This window comes from Tinamus guttatus, unplaced genomic scaffold (genome assembly GCF_059628265.1).
Source record: "Tinamus guttatus ecotype Peru unplaced genomic scaffold, ASM5962826v1 Tinamus_guttatus_pri_ptg000602l, whole genome shotgun sequence".
Taxonomy (NCBI): Eukaryota; Metazoa; Chordata; class Aves; order Tinamiformes; family Tinamidae; genus Tinamus; species Tinamus guttatus.
Genome location: NW_028289136.1, coordinates 221,643 through 235,811, shown reverse-complemented (window position 1 = coordinate 235,811; position 14,169 = coordinate 221,643). Strand labels below are relative to the sequence as shown.

Below are 14,169 nucleotides of genomic sequence, written 5' to 3'. Positions count from 1 at the left end.
TACAGATATCCACCTTCTCTGAAAAAGATTCCTAATTTTGAATGCTGTGGAATAGGACAGAATACACATTCTAATAACTCCACCAAACAAATACAGATAGCAGCCTGGCAATTTTACAGTACTCTGAATTTTGCTAGGTTAATTCAGCCAGTTCACTGTCCATTCCTTTTTACAGTTCAAGAACCAATGCCAGGGAAATGCCCTGGAACAAAAGAATACTCTCTTGCCCATCTTGCTGTAGCTTTTATTTTTTTTTTCCCCCTTCTCTCCATTTTCTGCTCTCACATACAAAAGACAGCAAATAAGTGAGCAAGTACTTAAACCCTTTGCAAAATACTCTTTATCCCATCACTGCAGAATCAAGAGGTAACAGCACATTAATTTCAGAAGACAAAAGTGGAAGATTCTACAAGTGTCATTTTGTAATTAGTTTTAAGTATCCTTTTTATTCTAAATGTGGAATTTCATGTTAATTGCTTCATAAACTCAGATTTTGTATCCTTAATATTAAAAGTTGCATAATGAATAGAACTGAATTTAGCATGGACTATCCCAGCAGATCCAGTCTAAACAAAACACTTGAAAAATTACACAGAGCCCATCTATTTGGAAAGTCGGTGCACAGCAGGCAAGGATGTAAGAGAATGGCAACAGCTCTAGCTTTCCATGGGAACACTCCAATTAGAATAAATATCCTCGTGGGAGCAAGAGCAAAAATAGCTATTGCTCTTCAATTTACCCCTCATTTACTGTGCATCAACTTTCTTTGTGGGCTGAAGCACAAGATCTAGCATCAAAAAAAGTGTACAAAAGTTAAATACTTGATTACAGTAGCAAGTCACCACTTCATGATGGGAAATAACTCGTCTCTTGGATTCATTATTAATCTGAATTTTCTGTTTGCTGCTGTGCGTTTGATCCTGGTAATTCAAGACTTGCCCATAATAGGGGCTCTGCTTTTCTCATAGTAAGCTCGATCTTTGTAGCTGTCATGTTCACGTAACTCCTCTTTACATCAATTACCTAAAACAGAGCAAACATTTCACACTTCAATTGAAGAGCATAACTGTCAGAAGTTTAAGACAAGGTTAAAGAGGATACTTGATACATTAGACTTTAGATGTTTAGTTTGAAAGTTTAAACTATTCCATCCTACACCTGAATATTTTATATACTATACAATTGGGGAGAGATTTAATTTTTAGACCAAGTTCCTACTGCTATTTAAAAAAATAAAAATAAATAAATCTAACATTCAGGCCTCTCACTTCCAAACTACGAATTAATGCCAGGGTACATACAATATACATACAAGCTTAACACATACATAAGAATGCATGTAAATGATAAAGCGTTTTCTGCAACACCACTACCATATTTAGGAAAGGATCTTAGTCAGGTCAGTGAGGACTTCACAATGTTGTCCAACTTCCTGCTCAAAACAAGGTAAACTACCATGTTAGACCTAGTAATTCAGATTTAAGTTTAATACTGAATGATGTGCAATTCAACTTTTCAATTCAAAAATGGGTTTAGAAAGACAGAAAGCCATTTTTTTTTTTAAAGTGATTCTTATACTTACTCCCCACAATTTCACGCTGCGATGAAATTCTTTTTCTCCTTCAAATACAATGTGGATATTTAACTTAAAGAGGGAAAACAGAGAATTTTGTCAGACTGATGAAACATTTAGTAACTTAAATATGTTTAAAGTAAAATGTATCACAACAGGCCTTGGACCCTACTTGGGCAAAATAATCAAACTGCCTCTTACACCAGGGCTTAAAATTCATAGCAATAGATTCTGACAATATAAAAGATCCTATATATCATAATCTATAATTGTCATAAATATTTCCTGAGGCTGCACTAATGGAAGTGTCCTTTTAAAACTTGATTAACATTAGTACCTCTGAATACCATACTGCATACCATAATGAATTATACTAATCTACTTTAATCCAAATATAATGAAATGATGAATCTACAGTTATTTATACATACAGTGACGTAAATTTAAGGTTTAAAAGCTTGATTTTTTATATGTTTTATTGCAGTTTTTATAAATGCATTGCAAGTACAGATGTGTATACGGAAGGGAAAAAAGTGCTATACATAATAGAACAAAAATGTCATGAAAAAATGTTTATTAAAAAAAAATCTTATGCTATTTTCAACTCTGCTTTGTAAATAAGGCAAAAAATAGGTTTTCATTACTTCAAGCTGCTGTGTTTTAACAACCAAATCAACAAAACAAGGGAAAATCCTACGGAAGTAACTTACCATTGTGCTATTTGCTTCTACATAACTAAGATCAGGAACAGAGTTTTTAGCATATACTGAAATAGTTACTTCCCCTCCAGTTTGGTGCCAGTCATGCCTGCATGGAACTACTTTCTTTCCCTAAGTAAGAAAAAAGATATGAAAAACATTAAAACTGCATTTATGAGAACTTTCCCAAGATTAACAGGAAAGGTCAACTTTAATAATCAATAAACAAGGCTAATACAGTCCTATATCCTCCATTCAGATGAGTGTGCCAAAGTCCACATTTTTTTTTTTAAATCAATATCCAGTTACCGGTTCTTGACAAATATTAAAATTGAAAAAAAACGAACGTTCATGCTAGAGACAATGATAAGAAAAAGGGACACTGTGGTATAATGAAAACAAAATCTTTCTTGTTAGACTAACTTTCTATCCAAGACCAGAGCATCCACTGGGTGGTAGAAAGAAAAAAGTAATAACTTCAAAAGTATGAACCACAACAGCTGTATTATAATTATTCAAAGACACAACTACTTCTCAGTACTCAGAACTCTAGCTACAGAACGCAACACCAATACCACTCACCGCATCCTTTTTAGTCCACACATGTGTTCCTCTTGAACAACCTTCTTGAGCTAAAAATGTATTGAAGTCGGATGTTTTTCTTTTACAACAGCTCCAATACTTCATCCTTTAGAGTTTGGAAAGGAGGCGATTAACAAACAATATTTAGAATCATAATGTTTGGAAAAGACCTTCAAGGTAAGAGTCCAACTGTAAGCCCCTCAACACCACGGCTGCTAAACCATGTCCCGAAGTGCTTCATCTACATGGTTTTGGAACACTCCCAGGGACGGTGACTCCACCACTTTCCTGGGCAGCCTGCTCCAATATTTCACCACTCTTTCCATGTAGAAATTCTTCCCAATGGCCAACCTGAACCCCCCCCAGCACAACTTGAGGCCATTTCCTCTTGTCCTATCCATAGGACAAGACTCTGGAGAAGAGATCGACACCTGCCTCCCTACAACCTCCTTTCAGGTAGACGTAGAGGGCGATAAGGTCTAAGACACAGGTTTAAGACACTGTTTACTATGATGGCTTAAGATTACTTAAGAGCTTTCCTTTATGCAGTATTACTGTTAATTTGGTATTTTCTCTCCTAGCACTGCTGTTCTGAAATATACAACAAATACAATGCAAAATCTGCAAAGAAAGCAATTACAGATAATGCACTATGTTTTTTTTAAGATTTAACATTAAAATACTAACCCTTCATGGAATATAGGTACACCAGAATGGTATATACATACTTCTTCTGTGCTCTGCGGTCCTTCGTATGTCTGTAAAAGACAGAAAACATTTTGAGCACATCACTAATTCGGTAAAATGAATAAAACAAAGAAAACACAACAAAAATATTAAACAAAGTACTATAAAGCTTTTGAGCTGTTCATCTGATGGCAAGTTCCAGTTTTCCCAAACTCCACGTACACAAAGTCCCCTGGCAATCCTTTCTCACAAACTGTATTTTGCATTGGTTCAATAGATGATGGATCTCCCTGAGGGCCTAAAAAATACACTAAATATTCACAGAAAACAAGTACTTTACTAGAAGTACATTAAAAGTTGCATTACTAAAAGAGAACACACAGATTCCCAAAAGGAAATCAATCAAATGATAGACATCTTTGCCATACAATGATATCAGCTGTTTCTACCACAAACAAGAGACTTCTGTAAACTCCTCTCACAACAGAATTTTAGTAAAAAGAAAAGTCAGATCTCAAGTGAATCATATATTTCAAAGATACTGTCTTATTCTGTGTAAGACAAGGCCATAAGTGGGGAAAAAAACAACAACAAATATGAGAGTAACATAAAAGGAAATACTCATGACGCGAGTGTTAAAAAGTTCCTTTGTGGATTGTTCAAGTGGGAAGCATTAACTGGTAAGGTCAACAGAAATTTCTGAAGCAGGTATAGATTAACAGGAGCAATTTAAAGTGTTACCAGGAGGCCAGCTCACAGCAATACTTATTTAACATTTTAAACTGAACCACTTCCACATCCTTGCTTTGACAAAGTCACTAACCACAACTGGAGGATGGGCACTGAAGCAAGGGAAAAAAAAAAAAAAAAAAAAAAAAGTCCTAAGACTTCCTACACGTATAATACAAAGCAACCCACATTTATTGTTACCAAGCTGTGTTATCAAATGTATATTTGGTCAGCCTGGTAGATTTTATGTTAATTTTGAATCATTTTATAGCGCACAAAAAGGAAGGGGAAAAAAACATGAGCTTAACTACACCTGCTAAGCTGTTAAGAGTAGAAATGAATAACTTACTTTTGAACAGCCTGCATTTTTGCATGCTGTCCCAATCTTGATTTCATCACTGTCTTCTTCTGCAAACAGAATCATATACAAAAGTAAAGCAACTAAAGCATACAATCTACTATTTTGTTCTTATTTTTTAAATTAAATGAACTAAAGGATAATGGAAAAAAATACTGAGATTTCCATTTTCTGCCTTGTACAGAAGTCTGATCAAAAGATACAGAGAAACAAAAGCTACGTAAACATTCTGCAAAAGTGTCACATCAGTCTGTGTATAAGATTTTAGGTTCTAGACTTTCGCACCGGTGTAAGAGTGGAAAAAATACATTCATAGAAGGATGACTAAAAATGTAGGAGAAACGTAACTCATGATAAGAGAAACAGTTGACATTTTTCACACTCAAGCGAAAAAATAAATGAAAAGAAAACACACAAAATGACCACAAATACATTTAGGTTGATATCAGAAAAAGTTTTAGAAGGAGTAAAGTAGCTCTGGAGCACAATTCCAACTAACTATGGGAAAAGGGAAAAACATGCAAGGGAGAACGAATCAGTTCTCAGGAGCGCACAGTGTCTGTAATAATGGATTAGCATATTTCAATTCTTGGGAAATTCCTTCAATCCTACATTTAGATAAAGATGTTCCCATACCCACTCTATCAGGAAAACCTTACAAAATAAACAGTTTAAATATACTGTCAGAATAGATATATATACTACGTCAGAATAGACAGATATATTGCCATTCACATTAAACCCCTACACTATGCTCTTGTTTCATCTTGAATTATCTTCTGCTAGAAGGAATGATATTTCATAGATTACTAAGAACATCAACAAAATATAGTATTTTTAATATGTTCATATTTTTAAAGTGCTTATTTTCCATGTATCTCCCTGACAAGATATTTCATAAACATACTTGATTTCTGCATAACTTTACCTTTTCTCTCTTCATTTTCTGTTGATAGTTTCAGTTTATCTAAAGCTTGCTTCAAGGAAGCAGACACTTTCAGCTGCAAATTTGTCATTGGCTCATCTGGGCTAAAAACAGACAATACATTCATGTTAAACTAATTAAAAACATTTACAAAAAATGACAAAGCAGTAACTTTCAATTATGCTACAGAGCTCTTCCTTTTCATTCTCCCTTATAACAAACATACTATATTCCTAAATGCTAATTCTTACTGCTTACAGAAAAACAGACTAGAAATTTCATAGACAATCTCTTTTCAAGAGAGAATCTTAAATTTCCTACAGTAAAAATAAATGAGAGAAATTATGAAGTCTCAACATAATCATCCTAAAATTACCTTTAAGAATGTTTAAAACAAAGAACAACTGTTATTGATATTCTAACCCATGATGCATTACACTGCAGCTTTTGCTTCCTGTTAAGGTCAATGCTGAGGGATCCTGTACTGACTTGTCCTAATCAAAATCCTGACATCTTATCTTGAATCTCAAGATAACATCATCACTGACGACAAACACAAGTTGGATTAAAGTTCATTTGGGAATTTCTAAATGTACCTGCAACAGAAAGCCTAGCTGAGCATCATCACCCGCTATTAACACTGCCCTGACCAGTGCTCAGACACATCTGCACAAAATTTAACACCAGGTGAGTTTTAAATTCACTAACTGACAACCGATTTGGCAAAACTGTTTGCTATACTATACCTTGGTCTTTTAATTGTTTCCAGCGGTTTTGGTGCCCGAATTATGTGTTCTTGAAATTTGGGCTTCAGTTCAGATAGCTCCTTTCGCTCAGAGGTAGTTTTGACTTCTGGTTTAACAGGCTCAGGAGGCTTCTCACTGTTATGGAGACCCTTTGTACAGCCCTATTACAGAAAGCATAGATTTATATAATTATACAGCATATTTTGTGTGTCCGATTAAGAACGACCAGAAACAGCAACAAGGTTTGATCTTCCCCACTAGCCTATTTAATGGGCTGCAAAGGAAATCCTACAACTAAGATGTAAAATATCTTCACTTGCACAAACACTTGATTTTATTTTTTTAAGTGTATAGTTTCTAAAACTGAGCAAGGGAAACAAAGTCTTTTAAATATAAGCAATGGTTCTTTTGATATCAAGCTAAGAAAAAAAATCTTCATTTTTCTTCCTTCATTGTTAACAATAGTCTAAAGAGGTTTTGATAGAACTAACTATAAACTTTAAAGATTGAAAACTGAGACTTAACTTCAACATTGCAACGAATAGTCAATCTGAGACTCAGATGGTTTTAACAGAAGTAAGAAAATTTTAAACATGTATAATCACATACTGTGTAATATTTATTACGATTTAACAATTAGAGTAATTTCAAAGTATCCTGCATACATACCACAATGCTCAAGAAGTCAGAAAAGTCTGTTGTTCTTCTCTTACAACATGACCAACCCTATAACCATTTTGGAATAAGAACAAAACAAGCATGAACACCTTATTTAGCAAAGGTTACAAAAGACTAATTATATTCCTTTACAAGAGGCAGAATTTCAAGAGTATAATACTCTCTCCTTTGGACACTGCCTTCAACTTTCTGTATTTTTAAAAACTGCAGAAATGTTTAAAACTGTAGAAACGTATAACAACTGCCAGCTTTCAGTTTATTCACGGTACCTTAACCAGAAAGTCCAATAAGAAACTCAGAGTCAGTAATTCCATTACAAGATAAATGCCAACTTAGTATGACAGAAAACTGAAGTGGTACTATAGAAGATAAGCAAAAGAAAGTAACATTTAGAGAACAGTATCCTGCCACTGTAAATAACAAATCTTAGAACTCAATTTTATTAAAGGTGACAGTTGGACTAACCAATACCTTCCTCCACAACATCAGGAGTTTCAGTGAGACACTGTGTTTTAGGCAGGCAGTTGTAAAACATTCTTAAAATATTTGTTATTTTGACTATTTTTATGTTATTATTTCCACCACATATTCAGTATTTCCAAGGAGATAGAAGACTTGTCCCTGTCCACTTAGATCATCTGCAATTCGTCTCAGGAGGAAGGCTGCCCATACAAGATTATAATTTTTTAATGAGGGTAAATAAAAAAAAAAAAAGAATAGGGTTAGGCAGAGAAGGAAAAGTAGTGCTTGATTTAGAAACAGTGCTTATATAAAACCAAGAGGGAACAAGCACAATCTTCTGAAGTACATTTAGAATTTTATCTTTTTAATTAGGCAGAAAGTTTATGTATATATAATGAGTACAACTTCAGTTTATAGCAAGTGATTTGCTATATTGCAAGTACACCCAGAGGTGACCCAACAGTGTCCATCATGTTCTTACGGGTGACACACGGGCCACTTCTGGAGCCACACTTTGCACCACAAGCACTAGCTCACTGACCACATGTTTCCCAGCATGTAACTACCAATCTCCATGCACTTAAAGACATTATGCAGCACTGGGAAGGGATGTGTTGCACTGCCAGGAGAAGCAGTTACTAAACACCAGAAAAAGATGTTTGCCCCACAGCTCAGTGCCATGCACTGCCATTTTCTGTTAGTATACAGTTAAGTTGCTAATAGGATGTCTGGTACTATTTCAGCCTGAGCCAGACTGTTCTTTCTCAGTAGTTACCAATAGATGGTTTAGACATAGCCACTTGATCCTGAAGTAGAAAAGCGTTCAATATTATGAATATGGGCCACGCTGTGTCTGCCATTCTAACCACATGAGATCAATTCCAGCTATATTTATTTCAGTAAAGAAGATACAGTCCAAGGATCCTGGGAAGTAGTGTCTAGGGCATGGGACATTCCTAAATTAACAGACATTTACATTTGTCAGATTAAAACACACTTTTTTTTTTCTAATAGTAGCCAAATGTAACTTAGATATTAGCGTTCTAGCCACAGAAACCTACAATTGGATGGTTTAAATGCCATGCAAGTGAACAACTGAAGAGTATGACACCTCTCAATGCTACCAAAGATCTATTAGAGAACCTAATTAAACTGTTGAGACACCTAAAGTCAATCAACAGGATACCACTCACAGTGACATGTGCAGCATTCACACGATATGAATACAGGTTTTCATTTCTTTTGCAGTTTTGAATAAGCACTGTTTTCTAGTTTCACAGTGTTGCTGCAACATGATAGACTGGACATTATTTTCTATGCAATGGACAGATTTCAAAGGAAAGAAAGAAAAACTATCACAAGATGACTGCTGTAAACAAACAGAAAGAAAGGTAAGTCTGAAAAAGTTATTTTCATACTTACTTTCAGAGCATCATGAAAGACTGGTACACCTGGATGGTATGTACATGAATCTATAAGAAAATGACTATTATTAATATTTAGACATGCCAAAAATCCTTAAAGCTATTCATCTGATCACAAACATAGCAGAGTCATCACACATGCAATTCACATATGCCATGAGCTACCCCACTGCCCCAAATGCACATACTTAGGAAAGAAATGACCACAGGCTTCCTGCCTGCATATATTAAACCTAAATAGCCAAGAGTATTTCTTCTGTATTACACAACACAGACCACAAAGCAGGCACCTAAAGTAAACTCCAACTCCTCCTCTGTTTGTACCAAACAGATTTTCTGTGGATCATCTCTCGCCTCCATCAATGATTGGTCCTCACTGGTAACCCAACAGAAGTAAGAAAAAGTAGCCCTATGGCCATCTGAAGGAAATAAAGTATTAGTTTACAGTATCAAATACACCTGTCCACATCTGCACAGATGGATCCAGGCTTTCTGCGAAGCAGCTCTATGTCTCCAAGCACTCTGGAAAATTTATCTCAAGCTTATTAATTTATCCATGACAATTAACTCGTTCTTCAGTGGCTGTTTGTGGTATCCTAGGTCACACAAACTCAAACCCAAAAGTCAATCTTCCACATAAAAGATTCAGACATGTTAACAGTATTAATTACACCTAGGTTGTGCACAAACACTGTATTTCCACCTCACAGAACACATTACATCAGTGCGATAGCATTCTGTGTAGCAACTGCCTTTTTTTTTTTTCAGTTGAATATATGTATGTCAAGTGTACTCATTTTTCTAATTATATAATTTCTCCGCAGTACATACTACATGGATATTTTTGAGGTAGAGACAGCTAAAATTGGAAGTGACTCAAAAAATAATCAATTTTATAAGCAGTCCCTAGGAAACAGAAGACCAAAAGAACCAAGTCACATTTTATATAGCAAGAGGCAAATAAGTGACAAAACTATTAACAAAGTAGCCCATTTAATATCTGTAGGCAAACACAAATCACTTATTTTTAATATTTATAAATAAGGTTTTTAAGAAGAATTTGCTTAATATCTTTGCTTATGTATTTGGGACCTAAGTCTAAGACAGTAAAATGGTCTGAAAAACAAGTTACCTTAAGATGGCAGTTCCCATCTACAACTCAAATAGCTCCTATTCTAGGACATCTGCCCCACACCAGACTTGTATGTACATCCTTAACTTCCACCCATCCCTTTGGCTTTAGGGTGAAAGGCTAATGCTAGTAAACCTCACAAAAGCTATGAAAGTTATTTGTATAGAGTCCAGGGCTTACCTGATAAGTCAAACAAAACTAAAAATAGAGGCTATTCTCTTCCAGAAGGATGAAAGTATATCATAAATTATGGCAGTAAAACTAAGCTCTATTTGCAGCAAATACAATTTCTGAATCAGAAGTCTTGTATTACTATTTGGGGCTCCTCAGCAGTATGTGGGTTCAAATGAGAGACGCTGTTAGTAAATACCAAGTTCGTAGAGACCAAAACCATTTTGAAGTCATTCAGACTTCAGGGACAGGAATCCCCTGGCTTGCAGCTCCTACTCAGACAAGTGCCCATTTGGTCAAGTCAAAGACTTTTTCCTTCTTCCGTGAAGCGACAATAGAAGATGCAGAGGGAAGCAGCTCACAGGGAAGCAGCTCTGTCATGCCTCAAGCCATGGGACATATCCATGAAGTAGGCTGGATTCCAGTTATCTAGTGTGCATATCAAAGGACACTAAGATTATCACTCATTTGTTCTTCTTAGAGCCCAACTACTCATATCTGAGTGAAGTCTACCTCCACAAAAATACACCACTTCAAACTCACGGAAAAAAAAGGGAACTTGGCACACACTGGTAGTCACCTACCAGTTCCAAGCATGTCCTGCTTCTGATTTGTCTGAGTCCAGCTTCCATCCTTTGGTTGCCATTAAACATTGAGAAATCCAAGTCTCTTCTCCATTATCACTAATACATTCAACCAGGGCAAACACAAGCCACCAGGTCATGCAAAGAAAGCTATTTTCTCTCACGCTCACATCATTCCTGGAGATGACAGCAGCACTTTTTTTTAATGCTCATAAACCAGACCCAATCTTTCAACACACATGCTGCTCTCCACTGTAACATCCTTTTTTGTTCACCTAAGTACCTTGCTACACTTTTGGTTAAGCATCAGAGTAGAAAATGGTACAGGTCACCTAAAATTAAATGAGGTATTTGCAATGTCTTCTTGTTAATCTCTAAAAGATGAAGCAAGATATGCCTAAATACAAGGAATGCTACCTCACACAACAGCAAAAAAAAATAAAGACAAAACATGTAATAGATGTACTCTCAGTCTGCATGCGCACACCAGCTTTTCAACTATAGTAAAGGGACACTGTTAAAACCTATGAAAAATTGTGCATGTAATACTTTGCACCACCTCTGCTCTGACTAGCATTTAACAGATTAAAAATACTCATAAGGTTAGTCAAAGCTGAGAAAAAAAATGAAACTCTCTTGCTAGCCACTCTAGACATGTAATAGCCCAATTAGTAAACATATCTAAAATAGATGTGCAATTTGTATATTGGCAGGCATTCCACGAATTAATTCATAACTTTGTATTTGGTCACTACGCAGACATACCTCTACTGTCTTCCCTCTGGCTGTTTTCTGCCCCTTTTTCAGAAGTATTCAGTCCTTCACCATGTTAGCCATTTAACACTTGGTCTTTTTTATTCTTGAAACAATGGTTTATACAGAAAACTGATGCATGTTATTTCAGTCACTTGATCCCAAAGAGGACATTAAAGGCCTTTTATATCAATCATCACTTCCAAAGCAGCTTGGGGACTGAGAGGTCTGATTTTGTCCTGATTTTTACTTTAGAATATTTCCTAATAACGCCAGTTCCTAAATTTAACTGTAATACTACATCAATACAGAAGTTTTTATGAAAAGAAAACACATTTTGGTGGCTAACACACAGAGTAACCTTAATCCTCACAATGTATGAAATGTTTTTATCCACTTAGAATGGAGTTTAGAAGTACAAACCTTTAACTTAACATCTCACTGACCTTGGAGAAATTTAGGGATGCTGAAAGTCAGAATTAATTTACTTCAGCTTAATCTAGGACACTGTAATGCCAACAAGCATTCTAGCCATTTACCTAAACAAACTTCAGATCAAAAAGCTAGTTTCCTCGTCAAACCATCACTCAATTAGCAAGCATGACCAGGTCATGTCAACTTGATCAGGTCTACTGTGTTTTTTTATCATATACTAAGGACAAATAAAAGTATTAGCAAGAATAGATCATGAAGTTCCAGTTAAGTTTCTAATACATATATACACACACGTATCTACTGTGGGTTTTGGAAGCAGATATGTGCATGTCCGAGGGTGGGTGGGAGAGGTCACCAAACAGAACCTTTCCAAAACCATGTCTGCTTCGGCTGTTACCAACCTCTGTGAATCTTGCTCAAAACATCATCCCTCTCTGGAAAACACTTAGCTCAAGAAAACAAAACAAAGATTTTATGCGGTGGTTCTTAATCGGACATGCTAAAGCCCATGCTAAAGCACATTAGTCTACTTCTATCTCGTGGGTCACTAAAGAATAAGTTGACACAGAGAGGCCATTCTAGAAACTCAGCCAACAGAGATACTTTACAAACCAGTCAAGGGTAATCCTGTCGAGAACTCAGATCACCCTTTTGCAGCCTCTACGGAACTTTGCAACCTAAAATGACAGCGGACCAAAGATATTTCTCACCACCTACTTTGTTCCCAGTACTCATGGGGGAAGAACTCCTACAGCTCACAGCAGTTGACAAAGCAGACGCACGTGCATCATAAGACACATTTAATTACCTGCTGAGTACATGCTATAAATATACAAACGGGGTGATAATGCAACTGTGATACACACCGTAACCACAGAAGCACTCTGAGGTGCTCTCCTGCAAAATTTTGTTTTCAAGGCATCCAGTTTATACCTTTAGGCTACATCCCAACAAGGTAAAGAACTGCTTTTTGCGGTCTGCTTTCCCGCACAGTCCTCTGACACAGCACTCGGACCAACACAAGCCTACAGGGAGAAGCAAAATCTTCGGTGATTATTACCACCCCTGCGCTCTCGGTAGGGCACTCTGCCGCCCGCGGGGCTCGGCAGAGCGCCGGGTTGGTGCGGCAGTGCCGCACTCGGGGCACCGCAGCGCCGGCCTCGCCGCGTTCCGCCGTGCGGCTGCCCAGCGCCCTCAGCACCAGCGCCCGGGGGGTCCTGCCCGGCCGCCCCCGCGGGCCCCGCAGCGCCGCGAGGCCCTGCCTCACCCCCTGCCCCAAAGCGGGGTGGTGAAGGGCCGCTCTCACCCTCCGTGTTGGTGTCGGGGTCGAAGCGCTGGCCGCAGCCGCGGTTGTAGCAGAGCAGGGACATGGCGACGATGGCGGCAGCTCCCCCGGGCCGGGCAGCGCGGCGGCCGGATGCGGCGGAAGCCGGCAGTGCGGGGGGAGGAGGGGGGAGGAATGGCGGAAAAAGCCGAGCGGAGCTTTCCGGAAACTTCACGAAGCTTCGTGGGTCGCACTGCGCAGGCGCCGCGGCCGTTGCCAGGGCGACGAACGCGCGTGGTGCGCATGCGCCTTGCGCAGCGCGGCGGGGCGGGGCGGGGCGGAGCGCGGTGGCGGCGCGCAGGCGCAGTGCGGGCGGCGCTGCCCGGGCAGGGGGCGGGCAATGGCGGCGGGGTGCGGTAGAGGGCTGCGCTGGGGGAAGAGGAGCCCGCGGCTTCTCTGGGCAGAGGTTTAGATCAGAAACGGCCTCAGGAGCTTGGCAGCGCGCGGGCGTCGTTTGGCTCTCATGAGGATGGCGGTTTTCAAGTCACCTCCAGAGCGTGTGGTCACGTAAAAAGACATAAAAGCCAAAAAACTCGTGCGCGTGTGCGAATTTCCTAGATGTTCATGATGTGTATGAATTCCATATGTGTATATTTTCCATTGTGAGTTTATATTAGATGCTCAATCATCTCATTTGTACTGAAGCAAGGACACTTGTAAACATTGGGAATATGATCTGCTTGGTGAGGAAAGAGGTTTTTGCTGTGGTTTTTTTGAGTCCCAGGAACTACCCTGAGTGCTTGTGTTAAATTGACTAACCAGCGTATGCTTCCCTTGGTGCCTCAGCTTTTCTTGGGTACATTAAGGTGTTGAAACTCACCATGCTCATTCCTGCTGGTAAATGCAATTTGACTTCTTAAAATTTTATCTCAAATGTCTGCTGCAGAGAACTATCCACAAGGATATGT

The 14,169-nt window shown here is 38.2% G+C and overlaps 1 protein-coding gene across 1 annotated transcript; it reads right to left on the bottom strand.

Annotated features, from left to right (window-relative positions):
- Positions 1-375: 375 nt before the first annotated feature.
- On the bottom strand, positions 376-13,333 carry CHORDC1 (cysteine and histidine rich domain containing 1). The gene is made up of 11 exons (XM_088534923.1): positions 13,244-13,333; positions 8,861-8,910; positions 6,968-7,024; positions 6,299-6,459; positions 5,556-5,656; positions 4,619-4,677; positions 3,541-3,611; positions 2,854-2,959; positions 2,284-2,403; positions 1,583-1,645; positions 376-1,023 (listed from the first exon to the last, which is right to left on the bottom strand). The coding sequence occupies exons 1-11, from the start codon at positions 13,305-13,307 to the stop codon at positions 883-885; spliced, it is 993 nt and encodes a 330-aa protein (XP_088391049.1). The 5' UTR covers positions 13,308-13,333; the 3' UTR covers positions 376-882.
- Positions 13,334-14,169: the final 836 nt, after the last annotated feature.

What these genes read in the sequence shown, in the direction of transcription:
- CHORDC1 (XM_088534923.1), bottom strand. Translation starts at nt 13,307, where the DNA reads ATGTCCCTGCTCTGCTACAACCGCGGCTGCGGCCAGCGCTTCGACCCC. An exon ending in GTACCTATATTCCATGAAGG is followed by an intron (nt 2,960 to 3,540) that starts GTTAGTATTTTA and finishes CAAACTCTAAAG; the next exon opens with GATGAAGTATTGGAGCTGTT. An exon ending in TGTGGACTAAAAAGGATGCG is followed by an intron (nt 2,404 to 2,853) that starts GTGAGTGGTATT and finishes TTTCTTACTTAG; the next exon opens with GGAAAGAAAGTAGTTCCATG.